This window comes from Ranitomeya imitator, chromosome 1, assembly GCF_032444005.1.
Source record: "Ranitomeya imitator isolate aRanImi1 chromosome 1, aRanImi1.pri, whole genome shotgun sequence".
Taxonomy (NCBI): Eukaryota; Metazoa; Chordata; class Amphibia; order Anura; family Dendrobatidae; genus Ranitomeya; species Ranitomeya imitator.
This window is the reverse complement of record NC_091282.1, coordinates 681,871,784-681,894,116: the sequence shown is the minus strand read 5'-3', so window position 1 is coordinate 681,894,116 and position 22,333 is coordinate 681,871,784. Positions and strand designations below refer to the sequence as shown.

General features: G+C 44.1%; 1 protein-coding gene across 1 annotated transcript in view; it reads right to left on the bottom strand.

The window, feature by feature from the left end:
• PLEKHG3 (pleckstrin homology and RhoGEF domain containing G3) overlaps positions 1 to 21,759 on the bottom strand; it is a 58,330-nt gene extending 36,571 nt beyond the window's left edge. The window contains exons 1-4 of the mRNA XM_069730140.1: positions 21,621 to 21,759; positions 9,892 to 10,346; positions 3,767 to 3,867; positions 1,509 to 1,578 (exon numbers count right to left, since the gene is read on the bottom strand). Of these exons, the coding sequence (XP_069586241.1) occupies positions 1,509 to 1,578; positions 3,767 to 3,867; positions 9,892 to 10,346; positions 21,621 to 21,678 (684 nt within the window). The 5' untranslated portion in view covers positions 21,679 to 21,759. The remainder of the gene's footprint in view (positions 1 to 1,508; positions 1,579 to 3,766; positions 3,868 to 9,891; positions 10,347 to 21,620) is intronic.
• Positions 21,760 to 22,333: the final 574 nt, after the last annotated feature.

The following is a 22,333-nucleotide window of genomic DNA, read 5'->3' as shown; positions in this document are numbered from 1 at the left end:
CATCTGCATATTTCCCATAAGGGATGGGGGCAGTGTTCTGGAATCACTGCGTTGAGAAACACGTAATGGTGTCTCCGCGGTGTTGGATGTTTTGGTCTCCCCGAGGCCAATCATCTGTGCCTTTATAGATGTAGTGGCAGAGACCTGGCTCACATCTGCACTTTGCTTCCCTCACCCCAGTCCGTTAGACTCTGTTGTCCTCCACGTTGGGCTTTGCAGATGGCCCAGCATGATCCTATGTGAGCATCCACCCGGCCGATATAAGGATGAACAAGACATACACCTGTGTCTTGGTATTAAGACTTCTCTATTGCTAAGACTCTGGCTTGTATCATTTAACTCACCCTATTGAGCTACTGTCTCCGGTCTCCTGGATGTCTCCTGGCTGCCTATGGTTTCTAGCCTCCCGCCTGCTTGCCGATGGTTTACTGAACGTATCCCACCAGCTTGCAGATTCCAGCACCACACCTGCTTGAATAAATCTCCTGGCTGCCTATGGTTTCTAGCCTCCCGCCTGCTTGCTTGCGGTCTACTGAACATCTCCCATCAGCTTGCAGACTCCAGCACCACACCTGCTTGCCTGTGTCTCCAGGCTGCCTACGGTTTCCGGCATCCTGCCTGCTTGCCTGTTATCTTCTAAAAGTCTCCCACCTGCCTACGGTTTTCTGGATCACACCTGCTTGACTGAGATCTATTGGACGTCTCCCACTTGCCTGCGGTTTCCAGCATCAGACCTGCTTGCCTGTGGTCTTCCTGGACATTTCCCACCTGCCAGCAGTTTCCAACATTCCGCCTGCCTTCCTGTAATTCCCGGTCCCTCAGCTATCCATGTTCCACATACCCAACCAAATGGCTGCACCGATGCCCGTGGCCCATATGCCCACATGACCCTTGGGCTTGGAGAATCCACCTCACCTGGTGAAATGGATAGCCTGATTCCAGCAATGTGTCACTTACTGGGCTGCTTGTTGCACTCTTGATAAAATTGCTGTTTTCCTTGCTGCAGATCCAACAGTTCTCTGAATGCTGAGCCCTGTATAACGGAGTCCACATCTCTGATTGGCAGCTTTCTGTGTACACTGTGCATAGGCAGAAAGCTGCTGATCAGTAGTCGTGGTTGTACAAACACTTGAATATTGAGGACTACTTGGCATCAGGGTTATTAATCATCTAGTGATAATAGTCTGCTGATAAAACACTCATTTTATAAAAACTACAGGAAACAGCCCAGTAGTAAGTGGTACGTAGTCAGAATGGAGTTTGCTCTCACATTAGCTGGCAAAAACTTGGCGACAAATTCCTTTTAGGATACAACAGTTTTTATTCCATGCATTTCAACACATAAGGGCTCTTCCAGACCTTGTTGGCGCACAAAAAGGGACTATTTAGAAAGAGTTCTAAATAAAATAAAGCCTTCTGCACTTTTTGGCACAAAACTGTTAGAGATGTAGATATGAAATTCCCCATAAACGTTAATATTCTGAATCTACTTATTAGTCAATCCTGACCTTTTCCACGAAGCAGCCGGCAACAGCCACAGGGTTTTCACTGCACCCATCGAGGTCCTGGAGGAGCTGACTGCAAACCAAAAAAAGATGGCAAAATTAAATCTGTGTTACAGCTGAAATAGATTCTATTCCATCTCATCATTTAGTGCAAGAAAGACTTCAGTTCCGAAATCTACAGTATATGTAAACGAATGGGAAAAAAATGCCACATGGAAAATTCACAGTAATTCTGTGCAGTCAGCTGAAGACACAGCTCCGTACACACGGCCACACCAAAACAAATACTAATTTGCAGAAAACGTTTCCAAAAGTAACCAATATCAGCGACAGCAAAACTAAATGCTTTTTCTGATTTTAGTGTACAGATGTATACTTAAAGATTTTCAGCCTTCAATATTATTGTCACGCAATGTAGAGCCAACCCATAGGATAGGTAATACGTTGTTGATTGTTGGGGGTCCAATCGAAAGAACGAGGGAAGTTTTACCCCTGTTATATGCGCATGCGCAACTGATGCTCCAGCTATCTCTATGGGTGCACTCATTTCTTTTCAGCAGCCATATAGAGAATGAATGGAGCAGCGGCCATGCACCGACTTACCGCTTCATTTTGTAACGGGCATAAAAGTTCCTTGTAGACAATAAAAATGTGCCCAATTTGGCCGATTGATGGGGGTCCCAACGCTCGGACCCCCAACAATCAGCAAGTTATCACCTGCTCTGATAAAGTGAGGCTAGGATCTGCAGATATTCCCCAGCACATTAAAGGGAATCTGTCAGCAGGATTTTGCTATGGATTCTGAGATTTTGAGACCCTGATTCCAGCCAAGTGTCACTCACTGTGCTGCTTGGTGCCATCTTGATTGATGTAGCGGAGCTAAGAATGCTGAGCCCTGTATAACCCCGCCCACACCCCTGACTGGCAACTTCCTGTGTATACACTGCGCATAGGCAGAAAGCTGCCAATCAGTGATAATGGTGAGGCTACACAGAATAGCTTGACTGGTTTGCACGTGAAAAAATTAGTAAAAAATGTAAATAAAAAAGGGGGTGATCAATAAAGATATCATAAATGTGGTAATGATGTGGGACGCACTATCACACTTAAGTCATGCCTCACTTAAAAAAACAAACGAAAATCATTTAAAAAAAGGTTTCATATACCCATGCATAAAACACAGCAACAAAGATCACAAATACGTACATGCATTTTATATTATGTCCGTCAGATTTTATTTGTAACATTATTAATGTGTTATTGGGGCAAGCGGCATCTTGGCTGTGACCTACCTGCTAAAGAGGCACTAGTATGGGGTCTTGAAAGAAATATAATGAGAAAAGAATGTAGATAAGATTAGACGTGGGTGCGGGCGGATACCCATGTGACATATTCAAAGCTAAAAATTATACTTAAAATAATGTGCTGAATGTATATAAATGTATATAACAAAAATGCCCCTCAGACCGTACAAAAGTATAATACAAGATCAGGATAAAAAAACATTTACTCATCTCTGCGGATCAGAAATTCACAGGTGAAGCGAGTCCGTCACCCTCAAACATAGTATATAGGGACCTATTTGCATTGTGAGCCCTTCCCCTTATTCAGACTGACAGCCGGTGTCCTGCCCACAGCAAGCACTGCCTGTAGTCACCCTGTGGCCCTGACACTGTAGGGTCCCGTGGTGCGCACACATCCCTCGCTCTGTGACCACCGCCGGCTGGTGCACCGCAGGAGGTCAGATTCCTATGTTACTAGATGACAATTACATTAAGTAGTATTGATGCTGGAGATTAAAGGGAATCGGTCACCATGAGAATGCTGTTTTAAAGCAGGGGGAGCTGAGCAGATTAATATATAGATTTGCTAGAAAAGATTCAGGATAACTTGTGTTTTAATCCTTTAAACCTCCGCTCCTTCTGGGGTTTTCAGTCCAGTGGTCGGCCCAATCAATCGCATGAAGTTGAGAAAGAAAATAAAAAATGTCCCCAAAATTGGACAACCCCTTTAAGCTGCACATATTACCCTTTACACAGGTTACAGATTTCTAATCCGCTGCACCGGGTAAGCAGCAGATATATTTTACATGGAAGCCAGCTTGTTACTTTTTCATTTATGGACACAAAGTAATATATGTATGTCCCACACAGCAGAAGAGGAGCTGCACAAGGAGTTTATGATCGACCAAACCTCTTATGTCAGCGAATAGTAACATGTTGCATCAATTCTTAGAGAAACAAAGGTAAAAGATGTATCACCTGTTTAATCCATAAATATCCTCAATGTTTCCAAAAAGAGCGCTGACTTGCTCTGGCTTCATAGGGAGCTCGTGTTTGTCTATGATGCCTCCGAGGTAGTCCTGGTGGAAATTTACAGGCATTTAAGTTGCATACATCAATTACGTGTTATTAGTTATACATTTACAAGCTGTCACAGTCATTATTCACAGATACATTATTAGCTCCACACCAAAGCTTCAGTTTAATGGGAATCTGTCACCATGATTACCCCATATAAAGTATGGCCCGCATCTTTCACTCTACAATGCCATATGCCTGCCTCCAATGTGCTCTGCATGACAAAAAATAGCTTTTAGTATACTCCCCTCAGGGGCGGCCCAGTCTGACGGGCGTCTCTGGTCTTGACCCGGCTCCTCTTCTCTTCTTACGATCACCATCCTCCTTCTTGCTTCATGTGTATGACGTATCCTTTGTCATCCGCACAGGGTCCCCATCGCGCCCAGCAGAGTGCAGAGCATAGTACTGTAGCGCGCAAGGAAAAGCACGTAGGTAAAGCTGCGCATGAGCGCTATAGTACTGTTGTCTGCCCTCTGCAAGGAAAAGAGAGGTATAACTGCACAGGAGTGCGATGGAGGACCCTGGGTGGATGCCGCAGGACACGTCATCCACATGAAGCAATGAAGGAGGAAGGCAACCACAAGATGAGATGAGGCACCAGATCATCACGAGAGACGGTCCGTGCCGTCTGAGTATAATAAAAGCTCTGTATTGCACCTTTCAGACGTGATTGGCCGCACTTTATACGGGGAAAACCTGGTTCCCTTTAATATCAGGTTTATAAATAAGACGGCTCTAATAATGGAGAATGGAAAATGCACAGGCATAAAATTCAGTCCAGCCTTCAGGAAAGAGAAAACATAGACCAAATGTCACTATTTCTATAAGCGCGCAGAACACCGCAACGTTATCAAGAAGCAGCCCAATGGCGACAAAAGTGCATCGAGATCGTTCCCCAAGTGTGCCTATTTATACACTACAGACGTTTCTGTAAAGCCAGGGCTATGGGGCCAGCAGCCAAAGCTCCGACGTCAACTCCTCAATATCCTTAACTCCGACTCAAAAATAGAGGGGAACCCACATCAATTTTTTTTTCAATTATTTATAGCGCAGTTGATGGGTCAATTGACGCCACTTTTCCTAGTGTCTGTCCTCATTTGGGTTGTTCTGGCAGCTTTTGCCCCCCACCGCGAAGGTGTATGTGATGTTTGGTTTTGACTCCCATTGAATTCAATTGTGTCAGTTACATTTGGCGAACATCGGGACATTCGACGAGCATAGCCGAACTGAACCTTAAAAGGGTCACCAATCAGGAACAGAAAAGACATTTATAGGACATTTCAGAACTTTCCCAAATTCTTAGGAAAACATTTACAGCACATCCTGCACTGAACTACCGTACTCAATTTATTAGATATTTTAGGAATCGGCCCATTTTATGCAAACTCCGACTCCACAGCCTTATGTAAAACATTAGCAAATCAATTTCATACAAGTCAATGAGAGGGACTCAGCGTTAGAAATATTATAAACCCCATATCCATGAATGAAACAGCTGCAGAAATGTTTTTAAAAGGAACCTGACATCGGCGGCAGGTATGAGGCACTGGCTGTATGGTGTCAGCCATATATGTACATCGGCGGCAGGTATGAGGCACTGGCTGTATGGTGTCAGCCATATATGTACATCGGCGGCAGGTATGAGGCACTGGCTGTATGGTGTCAGTCATATATGTACATCGGCGGCAGGTATGAGGCACTGGCTGTATGATGTCAGCCATATATGTACATTGGGGGTAGGTATGAGGCACTGGCTGTATGGTGTCAGCCATATATGTACATCGGCGGCAGGTATGAGGCACTGGCTGTATGGTGTCAGCCATATATGTACATCGGCGGCAGGTATGAGGCACTGGCTGTATGGTGTCAGCCATATATGTACATCGGCGGCAGGTATGAGGCACTGGCTGTATGGTGTCAGCCATATATGTACATCGGCGGCAGGTATGAGGCACTGGCTGTATGGTGTCAGTCATATATGTACATTGGGGGCAGGTATGAGGCACTGGCTGTATGGTGTCAGTCATATATGTACATCGGCGGCAGGTATGAGGCACTGGTTGTATGGTGTCAGTCATATGTACATCGGCGGCAGGTATGAGGCACTGGCTGTATGGTGTCAGTCATATATGTACATCGGCGGCAGGTATGAGGCACTGGCTGTATGGTGTCAGTCATATATGTACATCGGCGGCAAGTATGAGGCACTGGTTGTATGGTGTCAGTCATATATGTACATCGGCGGCAGATATGAGGCACTGGCTGTATGGTGTCAGTCATATATGTACATAGGCAGCAGGTATGAGGCACTGGTTGTATGAGGTCAGTCATATATTTCTGACTGTGAAACGCTGTGGTGTTTCACAGAACACCATACTTTAAAAGTCACAGGGGACTGACCAGCATGGCCTCGGTGGTTTCCCCCCGCCCTCTGACAGTGACTGACAGGCTTCTCCTCATGTGCATGTATAGGGAGAAACTTGTCAGTCATTGGCAGAAGGAAGGGAGAACCCACCAGAAATCAAACTGTTCCGACTAGTTACCCGTGCAGCTGGGTCCCCAATGGCTATTAAAGGGAACCTGTCAGCAGGATTGTGCACAGTAACCTACATCGTCAGGTCGGCGCCGTTATACTGATTACAATGATACCTGGTGATGAAATCCATCTTGTACTTATTGTTTAATCTTTATTTTCAGTCAATGAGATTCTCGTGTGACGGGGCGGCCTGTGGGGAGTCTGCATGTGATGCTCTGATTATGTATTCCTCTCTATGGCTTCTGAGAGGTCACTGATCCCTCACTATAAACATAAGGATGAATGACCTCAGGGAGATCAAAACATCCAACACCGCGGCGACACCATCACGTGTTTCTCAACGCAAGCAATAAATAGCCAGGTCTTTCACCGGGAAGGAACAACCACGGGAAGGGCAGCATCCAAAAAGGAAAACCACCTCTGCCAAAACATGGTATCCATCCACAGACTGCTGCTACTGCGCAGCTGCCATCATTTTGAAGAAAAATGTTTTTTCTCTAGCAAGATGGCACCACCTGCGCAGTACCAGCTATCACCAGCTATCTGAACTCATCATCTTTCCTCCATCCCACAAATCTTCCTTACCTGACCTATCTATCGCAGTCAATGACATCATGCTTTCCCCTGTACCCGAAGTCCGCTGCCTCAGAGTAACCTTCGACTCTGCCCTGTCCTTCAAACCACACATCCAAGCTCTTTCCACCTCCTGTCGCCTCCAGCTCAAAAATATCTCCAGGATCCGTCCCTTCCTCAACCCCCAATCTACTAAAATGCTTGTGCACGCCCTCATCATTTCCCGCCTTGACTACTGCAACATCCTTTTCTGTGGCCTCCCTGCTAACACCCTTGCACCTCTCCTGTCCATCCTTAACTCTGCTGCCCGACTAATCCATCTCTCTCCTCGCCACTCCTCTGCTTCCCCCCTCTGCAAATCTCTTCACTGGCTCCCATTCCCTCAGCGTATCCAGTTCAAATGACTAATACTGACCTACAAAGCCATCCACAACCCGTCTCCTCCATATATCTCTGAACAAATCTCTCGATATCTTCCCTCACGTGATCTCCGGTCCTCCCAAGACCTCCTTCTCTCCTCCACACTTATTCGCTCCTCATCCAATCGCCTCCAAGATTTCTCCCGAATATCCCCCATCCTCTGGAACTCTCTGCCCCAACACGTCCGACTATCAACCACAGTCGGATCCTTCAGACGGAACCTGAAAACTCATCTTTTCAGGAAAGCCTACAGCCTGCACTGACACCGCTGCTGCCTCATCACTATCGAAGCTACCGCCTCACCAACACCGGAGCTACCGCCTCACCAACACCGGAGCTACCGCCTCACCAACACCGGAGCTACCGCCTCACCAACACCGGAGCTCCTGCAACCCTCAACCTACTGTCTCCTTCCCCATAATCCTGTAGAATGTAAGCCCGCAAGGGCAGGGTCCTCATTGTTAGTTTGTTTACTGTATGTGATATTTGTAACTTGTATGTAACCCCTTCTCATGTACAGCACCATGGAATCAATGGTGCTATATAAATAAATAAATAATAATAATAATCACCAATAGCTACTACTGCGCAGGCGCTGTGGGCGCCATTTTCAAATTGATTTGAAAAAGAAAAAATATCAGGAGAACCTCAAATATATTATATGCACATAAAACATAAAACATGCGATTATACTGCAACGCAGGTTACACGGCTGGAACCTGTCTGCAGAGGTTTTTTTTGCTTTTCAGTAGGTACATATAATATTCATTATGTAAACTAGGGGGCAGGTCAGTGAGGGATCAGTGACCTATCCGAAGTCTTCATCGTGAATACCTATGCAGAGCACCACATGCAGACCCCCCACAGGCCGCCCCGGAACACGGGCATATCATTAACTCAAAACTGAAAATAAAGATTACACAAGACGGATTTCATCACCAGGCATCATTGTAATCTGTATAACGGTGCCGACCTGACACTGTCTGTAGGTTACTAAAGTATGTTTTCTCTGATGCACATCGGCGTTCTAGAGTCAGACATACAGTACAGACAAAAAGTTTGGACACCTAATTTTAAGATTTTTCTGTATATTCATGACTATGAAAATTGTAAATTCACACAGAAGTCATCAAAACTATGAATTAACACGTGTGGAATTATATACTTAACAAAAAAGTGTGAAACAACTGAAATTATGTCTTATATTCTAGGTTCTTCAAAGTAGCCACCTTTTGCTTTGATGACTACTTTTCACACTCGACATTCTCTTGATGAGCTTCAAGAGGTAGTCACCGGAAATGGTCTTCTGAAATTATTTTTTAGGGTTTTCAGTGATTACTGTATGGGTAAAAATGACCTGGTAACATGAGAATTCAGGTCTGTACGATTACAATGATAACAACATTGTATGATTTTCTGTATATTTATATATAACTGTGGATAGGGGAGAAAAGAGGTTTATGGTGACAGCTCTTAGTGGTATAGTTACATAATGTAATACATTTTATTTTTTACAGTCAATTTTTGCAGGATTGTGGCAACAGATGCTATTTTTGTAGATGAGGCACTACAGTAATAGCACTTTCATACACAGCCTGTGATTGAGTAACTATGTGGGGGGCCGTTATACTGTATGAAGGCCTGTGGGGAGAGGAGAGGCATTATACTGTGTGGAGGTATGCAAGGGACTTATACGGTGTGAGGGCCATGATACTATGTTTTGAGACTGCCTCATGTTTGTGGGAGACTGTGGGGACATCATGTTCTTGTGAAGGGTACTGTGGAGGAATTCACAGGGGGGGGGGTCAGAGCCTTTGGAGGGCATTTTTTGTTAGCATCATAGTTTATGGGGGCCATGAAAGGGGTATCAGTGTATGAAAACACTAAAGGGCTTTAATAGGGGCAAAATTACTTGCTGAAGTACATGTCCTTCTCTCAGTTTCTAAAAGGTGGGAGATACACCTTTTTGTGACTATGCCAATCTGTTGTCACCCAGCCAAATATTGTTTTCTGAGGGAGTGGGGGGGGAAGGCTCATTTAGGAGTTATGCTATGGGATCCTATGATTTCTATGCACAACATTGTCAATTACAGCGAAAAGGAACTGGGAGATTTAGACCACGTGTTCATGAACATTGGTGCTTCCAATGGTGGGGGTCGTCCATGATCAAACCCTTCTCACTCCAGAGAGATAATTGTTTTTCATCGAAAGGCACCTTTATCAGTAGATCGGAGGGGATTGATGTGAGTGGGAAAACTAATATGAGTACCTGAGTTTGGCTGACAGTGAGGCATTAAGAAGGCACTGGGGACCTAAAAGTGAGTAATCCCAAAAGAAAAGGAAGTATATACAGTAGATGGGTAACACAGCAATAGAGAAAGGTATAGCTATAGCGAAGGTCTATAGAGTGAAGCATACGGAGGAGCCTTGGTGGTCTACAATGTCACACGCTGAAAACTGATTCAGGAGAACCAAAGAATGAACAAATCATACATACCTCCACGATACTTCGAAGATCTTGAACATACATCCTCTCAGTTTCTATAATTTCGCACACTACCCGCTCCACGTAGCTTAGTTTGCGAGACATTACACTAACTTTGCTTTCAAATGGAGAAAAGGATGTAGAGCCAAGATGGCCATATCGGTTTACACCGACGTTACTATTCATTGTGTTGCCATTTTTCAAACCACTGTGCGTTTCCAGAGTCTCAGTAGTGAATGTAGGCAGGTCCATGATCAGATCAGGTGAGCTTTTCCTCAGTTGCTCATCGTTGATTGCATTGCCATTTGTATTTCCATGGAGCTGGTAATGGTCTCGGAGTGAGCCCGAGGTTACTGGTGAGATGACGCTTAGAGGACCCTCAGAATCATAAAACACAGCACAGAGTGAGGGAGAGCGGGATAGCTTCTCATTGCTGTAGGACGAGGGGGCTGACAGCCTTGGGGATTCTATGAAATAAAAATAAAATGGTCAATGAATGAGTAAATCAATAAAAGTAATTACTACTTGTGGTAATATGGAAACTTTTTTCACAGTTGACTCTCGGCTAGAGCAACATTCAAAATGTGTAAATTCACTTGACCACAACACATTTTCATTGATTTGAATTACTAAAAAGTAGTGATGAGTGAACGTGCTGGGATAATGTAATATCCGTACATGCTCAGGTGCTAACCGAGTGTCTTCGGCATGCTCAAATAATATGATCACGTCCCTGTGGCTGTTCAACAGCCGCAACATGTTGGGACTGCCTAACAAACAGGCAATGCTGAAAATTCTCCGGCATTCTGTGATGTCATGTTGACAAGAGCATATCCTTCTCTCCCGCTCTGCTCTGTGCATGGGGTGGAGCTGCCGACTGACTACCAACTCAGTCATGTGAACAGAGCAGAGTGGAAGAGAAGGAATTGCTTTGTCAACTTGACTGAAATCAAAATTGCTGCGAAAAGCGGTCCATGACTGCTCCGAGCAGTGAGTGATCGGTACAGGGCAGTAAGGCAATTAGATAGCAACTACCTGCCTATACGTTAATAGCATCATAGGCAAAATAAAAAAAAAGTCCCCAATAACCCCAGTAAAAAAAAAAAAAAGAAATTTTGCAATATATCTTATCAGAGAAACTTGCTTCTTTCTCTTCCTGGACTGATCATTCATTATCAAAATTTACTTTGGTAAAATCTGTCTTCAGTGAATACAGAGTTTCCCATTATGGAGATAGAAGATGGCAGTTGGTGCTCATAAAGTTCTATGGAGAACTGTAACTGTCTTTTCAGGAGAACTTGCAGCAGAAGGTCTGTGCCTGCCTCCAGCTCCTCCCGCCTGTCACCATAGAATATTATAAGCACCAACTGTCATCTCCTATCTCAGTAATGGAAAAATCTGTCTTCAATTAAAACAGATTTTATAAACTTTATCCAAGATTTGACAGTGAAAAAGATTTCTCTAATCTACTATATAATTGTCTAAGGGTCACTTCCGTTTGTCCTTCTGTCTGTCTGTCCTGGAAATCCAAGTCGCTGATTGGTCGCGGCAAAACAGCCACGACCAATCAGCGACGGGCACAGACCGGAAGAAAATGGCCACTCCATACTCCCCGCAGTCAGTGTCCCACTCCCCGGCGCTGCTCCATACTCCCCGCGGCGCAGTCAGTGTCCCCGGCGCCACTCCATACTCCCCACGGTGCAGTCAGTGTCCCCGGCGCCCGCTACATACTCCCCGCAATAAGCACCCGCTCCATACTCCCCTCCGGTCACCGCTCACACAGGGTTAATGCCGCGGTAAAGGACCGCGTTATGCCGCGGGTAACGCACTCCGTAACCGCTGCTATTAACCCTGTGTGACCAAGTTTTTACTATTGATGCTGCCTGTGCAGCATCAATAGTAAAAAGATGTAATGTTAAAAATAATAATAATAAAAAAAAAAAAACCTGCTATACTCACCTTCCGTCGTCGGACGATGCGCTCGCGCCGGCCGCCATCTTCCGTTCCCGGAGATGCATTGTGAACTTACCCAGAAGACTTAGCGGTCTCGCGAGACTGCTAGGTCATCTGGGTAATTTCGCAATGCATCCTGGGAACGGAAGATGGCGGCCACATCACTCAGCTTCGCTGGATCCCAGGGGTGCGTATATAACTATTTTTTATTTAAATTATTTTTTTTTTTTAACAGGGATATGGTGCACACACTGCTAAATACTGCGTGGGCAGTGTTATATACCTACGTGTCTGGGCAATATACTACGTGACTGGGCAATATACTACGTGACTGGGCAATATACTACGTGGCTGGGCAAGATACTACATGGCTGGGCAATATACTACGTGACTGGGCAATATACTACGTGGCTGGGCAAGATACTACATGGCTGGGCAAGATACTACGTGGCTGGGCAAGATACTACGTGGCTGGGCAAGATACTACGTGGCTGGGCAAGATACTACGTGACTGGGCAATATACTACGTGGCTGGGCAATATACTACGTGGCTGGGCAATATACTACGTGGCTGGCAATATACTACGTGGCTGGGCAATATACTACGTGGCTGGGCAATATACTACGTGACTGGGCAATATACTACGTGACTGGGCAATATACTACGTGGCTGGGCAATATACTACGTGGCTGGGCAATATACTACGTGACTGGGCAATATACTACGTGACTGGGCAATATACTACGTGACTGGGCAATATACTACGTGACTGGGCAATATACTACGTGACTGGGCAATATACTACGTGACTGGGCAATATACTACGTGGCTGGGCAATATATTACGTGGTTGTGCAATATACTATGTGGACATGCATATTCTAGAATACCCGATGCATTAGAATCGGGCCACCATCTAGTATAACAAGATTGCTTATTTTCATGTGTACTGTTCTTTTATGAATTAAATACTAAACTCCAGGATAGTCTAAGGCTGTGGGCACAAGCTACGTTTTCCGGACGGATTTGCCATTTTACAGTTTCAGCAAAGTGACTTCCGAAGTCTCACGCACACGTTGCTTATTTTTTCTTGAAGATTTGTAGTATGTCAATTCTGGCAGCATATTTCACCCACACTAAAGGGGGAAATACACAACAACAAAAAAACGCATGTCAAAACTGCGGCATAAACACGGCAAAAACTCATTTTGTAAATTCTTAGTGTGTGCAGATAGCTTTTTTTTCATATTTTTGTAATACTGCAGAAAAATAAAAACTACCGTAGATAACAAATATAAACCATAATAACAATGGCCATAATAATAAGAAGAAAAAAAGTTTAAAAACATTTAATTGTGTAGGTAACACTTTGTCAATGGGGAGAATAATGCAAGCTCGTTAATATGCAAATGTAAAATGTAAATGACTAGATCACATATCATTAAATCTTTTGTTGCACAGTCTGCCCCAGGGAATACCAAGATCCCTTTTATTAAAAGGAGATAAAGTAAATCCTTCCTGCCAGGAAAAGCTAAAAAAAAAAAAAAAAACTGTTGGAATGACTCTACAGTAAACAGCCAGAATGAGGGCAATGAATTAAGTAGCAATCCAATTTTAGTTTGTATTTACTCCATTAGCCATAGTTATAATATGCATAGTGCAAGTATTAATAAAAACTTAACATGGTTGTAAAATATACATATATACATCTACTATATAAAGCTGAAAACGATTGGCATCTGCACCGTCGCAGCTACAGCCACAAAATTTTGCACAGTCACACATCTGGACCCCGAGAGCGTCATAGGCTATGTTGTGAGGAGAAATTTTAACCCCGCGCGTTCCAATTCACCAAACAATTTTGCCCCTATCTACATAATGGGGAAAAAAAGTGAAAGGAAAAGTGTTGGAAGCGTCGCAGCTACAGCAACAAAATTTTGCACAGTCACACGTCTGGACCCTGAGAGCGTCATAGGCTACGTTGTGAGGTGAAATATTAACCCCGCGCTTTCCAATTCACCAAACAATTTTGCCCCTATCTACATAATGGGGAAAAATGAAAGGAAAAGTGTAGGAGGCAAATTGACAGCTGCCAGATGTGAACAAGGGGGACTTAAAGAATGAGAGCGATGGCGCCAAAGAGTATATACCGTACAGTTGCTAAGGTGGGGCCCCGACATGGGATACTCACCACACACGGGGATATGAACATACACACAAAATGCGCCACACACTACCACGTGCTTGAACACATATTACCCTCAGCACACATTTCACCACAAATACACCAACCTCGCCACATAAAAGTCAAAACACAAAAGTCGCCACTCAAAACTCGCCACGCGCAGAACTCGCCACATGCAAAAATTAGGCTCTTGCAAAACTCGCCACAAGTGCAAAATTCTCCTCATGAAAAACTCGCCACACGCAAAACTTGCACACGCGGAAAAATTGCCACATGCACAAAAGTTGCAACACATGCAAAAGTTGCCTCACACAAAACTTGCACATACTCAAAAGGCACCAGACATAAAATTCACCACGCGCAAAACTCGCCATGCGCAAAACTTGCTGCACACAACTTGCTACACTAACCTGTCACATGTAACTCGACACACAAAAAGTTGCTACACGCATGTTGCTACACAAAACTCATCTCACAAAAGTCGCTACATGCATGTCGCCACACGCAACTCAACACACACAACTTGACAAACGAAACTCGCCCTAAAACACACACAAGTCTGGTATTATCCTTCAAAAATAAAAATCTGATTAATAAGCAGACAAACTACAACAATTGCACCATATAGGAAATACGGCAGCTGTCAGTCACATGACCTGTCTATTATGTGTATGTGTGAGCTAATATATACTACCAGGGGGAGGGCTTCCTGTTGGCTGGGGATTTATCAGGCTGCCAATTTAGCTTACAAATACTGAGGTAAAAATACTGAGCAAATAACGTGTGAACGAGGTCTAATACAGGAGGAGATGACACACAGGTATATACTATATACAGGAGAGATGACACACAGGTATATGCTATATATAGAAGAGGACATGCAGGTATATACTATATGCAGGAGGAGAGGACACTCCGATATATACTGTATACAGGGGAGATGACACAGGTATATACTATATACAGGAGGAGATGACATACAGGTATATGCTATATATAGAAGATGACATGCAGGTATATACCTGCATGTCATCTGACCTTTCATTCACCCCCTACATCCGATCACTGGCTCGCTCTTCTTATCTGCATCTCAAAAACATTTATAGAATTCGCCCTTTTCTTACTTTCGACTCTGCAAAAACTCTGATTGTTTCACTTATTCATTCTCGTCTGGACTATTGTAACTCTCTACTAATCGGCCTCCCTCTTGCAAAACTCTCCCCGCTCCAATCTGTCCTGAATGCTGCAGCCAGGATCATATTCCTCACCAACCGTTACACCGATGCCTCTACCCTGTGCCAGTCATTACACTGGTTACCCATCCACTCCAGAATCCAGTACAAAACTACTACCCTCATCCACAAAGCACTCCATGGCTCAGCACCACCCTACATCTCCTCCCTGGTATCAGTCTACCACCCTACCCGTGCCCTCCGCTCCGCTAATGACCTCAGGTTAGCATCCTCAATAATCAGAACCTCCCACTCCCGTCTCCAAGACTTTACACGTGCTGCGCCGATTCTTTGGAATGCACTACCTAGGTTAATACGATTAATCCCCAATTCCCACAGTTTTAAGCGTGCCCTAAAAACTCATTTGTTCAGACTGGCCTACCGCCTCAATGCATTAACCTAACGATCCCTGTGTGGCCTATTTATAATAAAAAAAAAAAAGGTTCCTCGCATCATGTTCTCATACACTTTATGCAGTATTAGCCCTCTGTGTCTGTACTGCTACATACTTAGGCAGTTAACTGGTTCATGCAGCTTTACATGAACACCTGAGCCTTACACTATAGCTGGTCCGAATAACTAAAGCAATTGTTACCATCCACCTTTCGTGTCTCCCCTTTTCCCCATAGTTTGTAAGCTTGCGAGCAGGGCCCTCACTCCTCCTGGTATCTGTTTTGAACTGTATTTCTGTTATGCTGTAATGTCTATTGTCTGTACAAGTCCCCTCTATAATTTGTAAAGCGCTGCGGAATATGTTGGCGCTATATAAATAAAAATTATTATTATATTATTATTATATGCAGGAGGAGATGACACTCAGCTATATACTGTATACAGGGGAGATGACACACGTATATACTATATACAGGAGGAGATGACATACAGGTATATACTATATATAGAAGGAGATGACATTCAGGTATATACTATATATAGGGGAGATGACACACAGCAGGTATATACTATATACAGGGGAGATGACATACAGGTATATACTATATACAGGAGATGGCATACAGATGTATACTATATGTAAGGGAGATGACAAACATGTATATACTGAGGTGATGAGGTGAAAATGAAAAGGTGTGAGTGCAAAATGAGAGAAGTGAGGAAAAATAGTGGAGTGATCAGAAAATGACAGATGTGAGGTTGAAATGACAAGTGTTAGGGGGGAATGAGAGGAGTGAGGGAGAAAATGAGAGGTGTGAGGGAGAAAATGAGAGATGTGAGGGGGAAAATGAAAGATGTGATTGGGAAAATGAGAGGCGTGATGGGAAAATAAGAGCAGTGAGGTGCTATAACTAACCACAGATATTTACTATGCCCAGGCAACGCCGGGCTCTTCAGCTAGTATATAATATTTACGATTGATATTGCCCGTTTGCAGCGTTGTACCGTCCTCTTCTGCACTAGACGACTGTACTTATCACCATCCGCATCATATAGAATATTCTCTGTGGATCAGAAGTTGCTTTTCTAATGTAAGTCTATGAGAACCTCCATATGAGACCCATAAGCATATATTCAAAAAGTTTCTTCCAGTCCACATGGAAGAAGAGTCGAGAGCCATGAACAGGAAGGGGGCAAAGATCAGTATGTGTTTTTATGCATTCAAAGTGCACATAACTATGGCTAAAAAAAAGCAAAGGCAATGAAAAAAAAAAAAAAATGGGTGGGTATGGGATGTAATATCCATACTCACCCATTGGGTAAAAAATATTAGCAGCGGGAAAATGGATACGATACACTTTATTGATCCTGGGTAGGGAAATTACGGTATTAAAGCAGCAATACAAACAGCAGTACATAAAATATTAGGACACAAATTTTGCACAGGTATACCAACATTACATAACAAATAAATGTGGGTAGTTCAGGTATATAAGTCACTGTTAAGGCTAGGTTCACATTGCGTTATGGCTCTACGTTTAACGGACTACGTTACACCGCGGCATAATGCGGTGTAACGTAGTCCGTTAACGCCGCCATAGACTGCAATGTCGGACGCATCGCGATGTGCCGTCATTTGAGTGACAGACCCGAGACGCGGGCTGCAGCGTTTCCGGGTCTGTCACTGCTAGCGTAGATGGAGCTAGCCGAAGCTCCATCTGCGCTAGCGCTGTGCAAAAGTGGGCACTTGCGTTAGCGCAGCCCGTTCAACGTATGCGTTGAACGGACTGCACTAACGCAATGTGAACCTAGCCTAATTGACATTGACTTATATACCTGACCTAGAGCACTAGTAAGGCCGGGATCTCACATACGTGAGATACGGCCGAGTCTCGCAGGAGAAAACCCAACTCTGGCGCCGACACTCCGGAGCGGAGCGTGCAGCCACACAGCAATATATGAAGCTGCACGCTCCGCTCCAGAGTGCCGGCGCCAGAGCTGGGTTTTCACCTGCGAGACTTGGCCGTATCTCGCGTATGTGTGATCCCGGCCTAAAAATGCCCATCTGAAAGAGGCCTGAAGAATTATTCAGTTCTGCTTACTATGGATTGCAATAATTTTGCAATTAAAAAAACAATTGAACAGTTTTTATTCATTTGCGGCACAAGTCTGGGTGCTAAAGCGAAATGTGAATTAAACATGTTGGCAAAACACCAATCTGTATGAGGGCTGTGTCATTTCCTGACAGGAAGGAGGATGCTGCAACTCCTTCCAGCAAACGACCACTTATTAGGCCTCAGGCAACAACACATTTCAATGATTATAAACCAGTCTGGAAAATGGAAGCGTTAGGACTCTATGATACTTACATACCGTAATAGGAATCCAGAATTTTTTTTTCAATGGGGAAATAAACAAAACCACTTTAATTTTTCTGTTAGCACTTTATTCTTTAGCTTATAACATAGTTTGGGCAGCATTAGTCATGTGACAGGTTCCCTTTAAGCTTTTTCAAAAATCATCATTCTCGGCAGCACATCATCCTGTGTAAACAGGACCTGTGCTGCCAAGAACAACAACAGCCTACGCGCACTGAGCAATCTATTACAGATCATTCTGTGCACAATGGAAGCGTGGTTAGTCGATTTATAGAGGCTATTAAGTGACCACCAAACGGCAAATATATCAGCAGTGGTTTAGCGACACAAGTCGGCCAGTGTAAACGAGGCATTAGTCCTTGCCAAACTCCTCTGGCTTTGGCTTAAATAGCAGAAAAACAAAAGAAACAGACATTTTAATGAAAAGTGCCCAGGTTTTGTGTCTGGAGGGTCTCCAGAAAACTTTGAGATTGATAAATCCCTGCAGTCTATAGCCAAATTCTCCTGTAGTGGCACATGTCGAAATGTTCCCAAAAGGAAAACCCAAAGATGATTTTTTTGACAGAAGCAGTGAGAGCATTGTTCTACACTGCTGCCCTTCATGGGATTAATACAATGAAGGCACATGACAGGGCTGTTTGTGCAACACTGAGATTTCTCAGGGCCTGGAATGAGAACATCCTACAGAAATGCTTCACCAGACATGTTAGAACAGAAACCATTGTGCCTCCCTCAAATGGCAGCCAGCCACGGTAACATCTGACAGCGAGCCTCATATTTACGGATTATTACTTTCCTCACAGATTATACACCATTTGGACAGTAATTTTGAAGGAAATATCTTTTTCAGAATTTCTGAGAAACAGATTCTGTACAAAGACCCAAAATTCTGAAAAGGGTATGTGTAGGCCCCCATAAACATTAGATAAATGTCAGCTGAACCTGTCGATTTTAGGGAAATTCAACAAAGATTTAATGTGTATGGCGAGGGGGTCCTCTTAGGTGTCCTCCGACAACCGCCCGATCCTTTTGTTTAGTGGGTAGATAAGCTAGTGTCAGATGATTCTGGTAGCTGCTGAAAGATAACACATGGTCAAGCCCATGGTTCCCATGTATGAGGGATTCGAGAGAGATAGTGGACAACCAAAAGATAGCTTTGCTGATAGCTATCTAATGTATTTGGCCAGCTTAGGCTAGTTTCACACTAGCGTTTATCCGGGCTGCGGAGGGATGCGGACTCCCTCCGTGAAGCCCCGCCCGCTGCCGCGCCTCTTCATTCAGCTCCGCCTGCATGCGGCATGGGCACCCTATCTTTAACATTGGGTACGCAGGCCATGCCGCAGTATGCAGACCAGCCGCATGCGTCGTTTTGATGGTGCGACGACCTGCGCCGAACACAACATGTTGCATTTTCGTGCAGATGCCGCACCGTCAAAACGACGCATGCGGCGGCATCCGCATACAGCGGCATGGCCTGCGTTCCCAATGTTAAAGATAGGGTGCGCACGCCGCATGCAGCCGTAGGCGGAGCTAAACGAAGAGGCGCGGCAGTGGGCGGGGCTTCACGGAGGAAGTCCGCAGCCCGGATAAACGCTAGTGTGAAACTAGCCTTAAAGGTGTTGTCCACTTTCAGAAAAGTGGGCCCCAAACTGTGTAAAATGCCTAAAATAATAAACTTAGCCGGCACCATCCTGTAGAATATAAGCCTGCAAGGGCAGGGTCCTCTGTATCAGTCTGTCACTGTTAGGTTGTTTACTGTAAGTGATATCTGTAATTTGTCTGTAACCCCTTCTCATGTACAGCACCATGGACTCAATGGTGCTATATAAATAAATAATAATACTAACACTCCTTGGCTCCCCAATGCTGCCCCGGTCCCACTGTTTTGGCTGAAGTGGAGACATCATGTCAAAAGGGCACAGCACCTCTCTAGCCAATCACTGAGCTCAGACACTGTGACAAACTTGAAGTGATATCACTGCTACAGTCAAAACACCAGAACAAGACATGAAATGGATGATGGACCTAGGGAGGAAGAATACCTACTGGCTTTATTATTTTACAGTTTGGTGACCATTTTCGTGAAAGTGGACAACGCTTTTAAAACTTCTGTGGCGCCTCCATTAAAGGAGTTGTTCACTGGCGCCATACCAGCGATGTCAGAACTCGCGGTCCCAGAGCTCTGGAGCCCGGTGCCCAATCAGTGCTGGCGTAACGGTCTCCGACTTCGTACGGATTGAACGTGAACAGGAAATCCAGGCTGCAGCTGATCTCTGACTTCCTCTTCATGCTCAATCTGTATGAAGGCGGAGACACTGACGCCTCATGTCATTCCCACCTCACCAGGGCTCCCGGGCCGTGAGTGCAGACACCGCGGGAACGGAGCCAGTACAGGTGAGGAGTATAGGCGGCATTTTTTTTTTATCTGGGCCAAACGTTAGTTAAAGAAGGGGTTGTACAAGTAGTAGAATTGTTGCAGTTACCTTCATTACAGCCAGAAGGAAAAAAAATAAAAAATCACATCACATTTTCTTCCCCTTCATCCAAGAACCATAACTTTTAATATTTTTCTGTCTACATAACCGTATGAGGACTATATTTTTTGCAAGGCGAGTTCTAGTTTTCAATGCCACAAATCAATGTACAATATGATATATTATATAAAGCCAGTGGGCTTCACAGAAGTACCAACATGATGGCCATAGGGACCTTAGGAAGGCGCTTGGCTGCCACGTCTTTCCATCGTTACCATGCGATCACATTACGGCAGGGCCAATGGTAGCCCGGAATGGTTCACCTCTGGGACAACAGTTTGTCTCATGAGTTCTAGGCGTGTTTTTCACAAATAGTACAGTAATCGTACCTACTGTACTCTTTTTGGGAACCAAGTGGTCTACACAAAATTATAGAGACATGTCCGATCTTAATATGATTCTCGGATCAAAATCACCAAGTCTACAGGTCTGCGACAAAAAATGGACAGCACTCAGATGCCATTTATGTCCATTTTTCTCAGACTGTTTGATAGGAGGAGCTGGAGAAAGCTTCAACATTTTTTCCCCATATGAAAAAAACTGATAAAAAAATAAACACTGATAAAACTAGTACCGATTATTGCATACGAGAAAAAGCACTGCAGTTATACGGTTAGCAATTTTGCTACATTTGCCCCGGTGAGAGGCAGATGCTGGCTGTGTAATACAGCCAGCATCTGTTAGTTAAAGCGATGTCTTAGATCTTGATATACCTGCCCCTGACTTACGCCATAAATCAACGACGAATATTGGGAAGGGATTAAAACATCTAACCTTTTGTTAAAATCCACATTAGTCCATGAGGGCTGTCAGGCACTATTTGTGTCCATCATGTGATGGATCGGGTTCCATTTGTATAAACTGAAGTCAGGGCACCAGTGTGAACCCAACCTTATAAAATATACCAAAAGTTACAGAACTAAACCATAAAGAGAAAAATATAAAAAGCTGGATCAGACAGATCATGAAGATAAGTGGAGAATGTCCTTGTTATTCAGAGACAATCAGCACAAATGACAAAAACCCAAATATACAAACAATTAACGAGGTACAATATTTTGCCTACCGAACAGTCGAGAGATCCTACGGTTGAATCCTTCAAAGCGTCCTTTCTCGTCAAACATTTTGTGTGGATTGGAGAATTTGCTCCTGGTAGAACACACTCACTTCATGAGATCCCAGCGCTCTCAAGGTGTGGACAGACTGACATCATTGTATCACCTGCACTCTCCCTCTCCCTCCTCCGCCTCCAGACAGGAAACAAACGTCAAAAGAGCCATTTTCTTCCCTCCCATCCTCACACAATGAGGTGTTTCCCAGGTAGACTTGTAAAAGGGGTTAGAAATGTAAATCTGCCCTTGTTACATGTTCTCAAAACCATTTTAAGCTCTTGGCCCAAAGCTTCAGAGGTCTATGAATAACAAAGACTTTGAAACAAGTAAACTGCTGGCCTTCAGAGTGTTAAATACAAATGAAGGCACATGACAGGGCTATTGGGGCAACAAGGAGTAGCAGGAGTGAGAAAGTCCTTCAGAAATGCTCCACCAGACACTACAGAATATGCCTCTGTGCTCGAGATGACAATTCACTGGAACCAGCCATTATAAAAACAGGCAGAATTTTTTTTATTATAAATTAGCAGATTTTTTTTAATTCAATTTCATTGACTTTTCCCCCCAAAATTTGATTTGTAGTGAATAAATTCATGAGAATCTTGATAATGGAAAGATTGTAATTGCTCAAAAAATACACAACAGGGAGTGAAGAGAAAAAACCTTG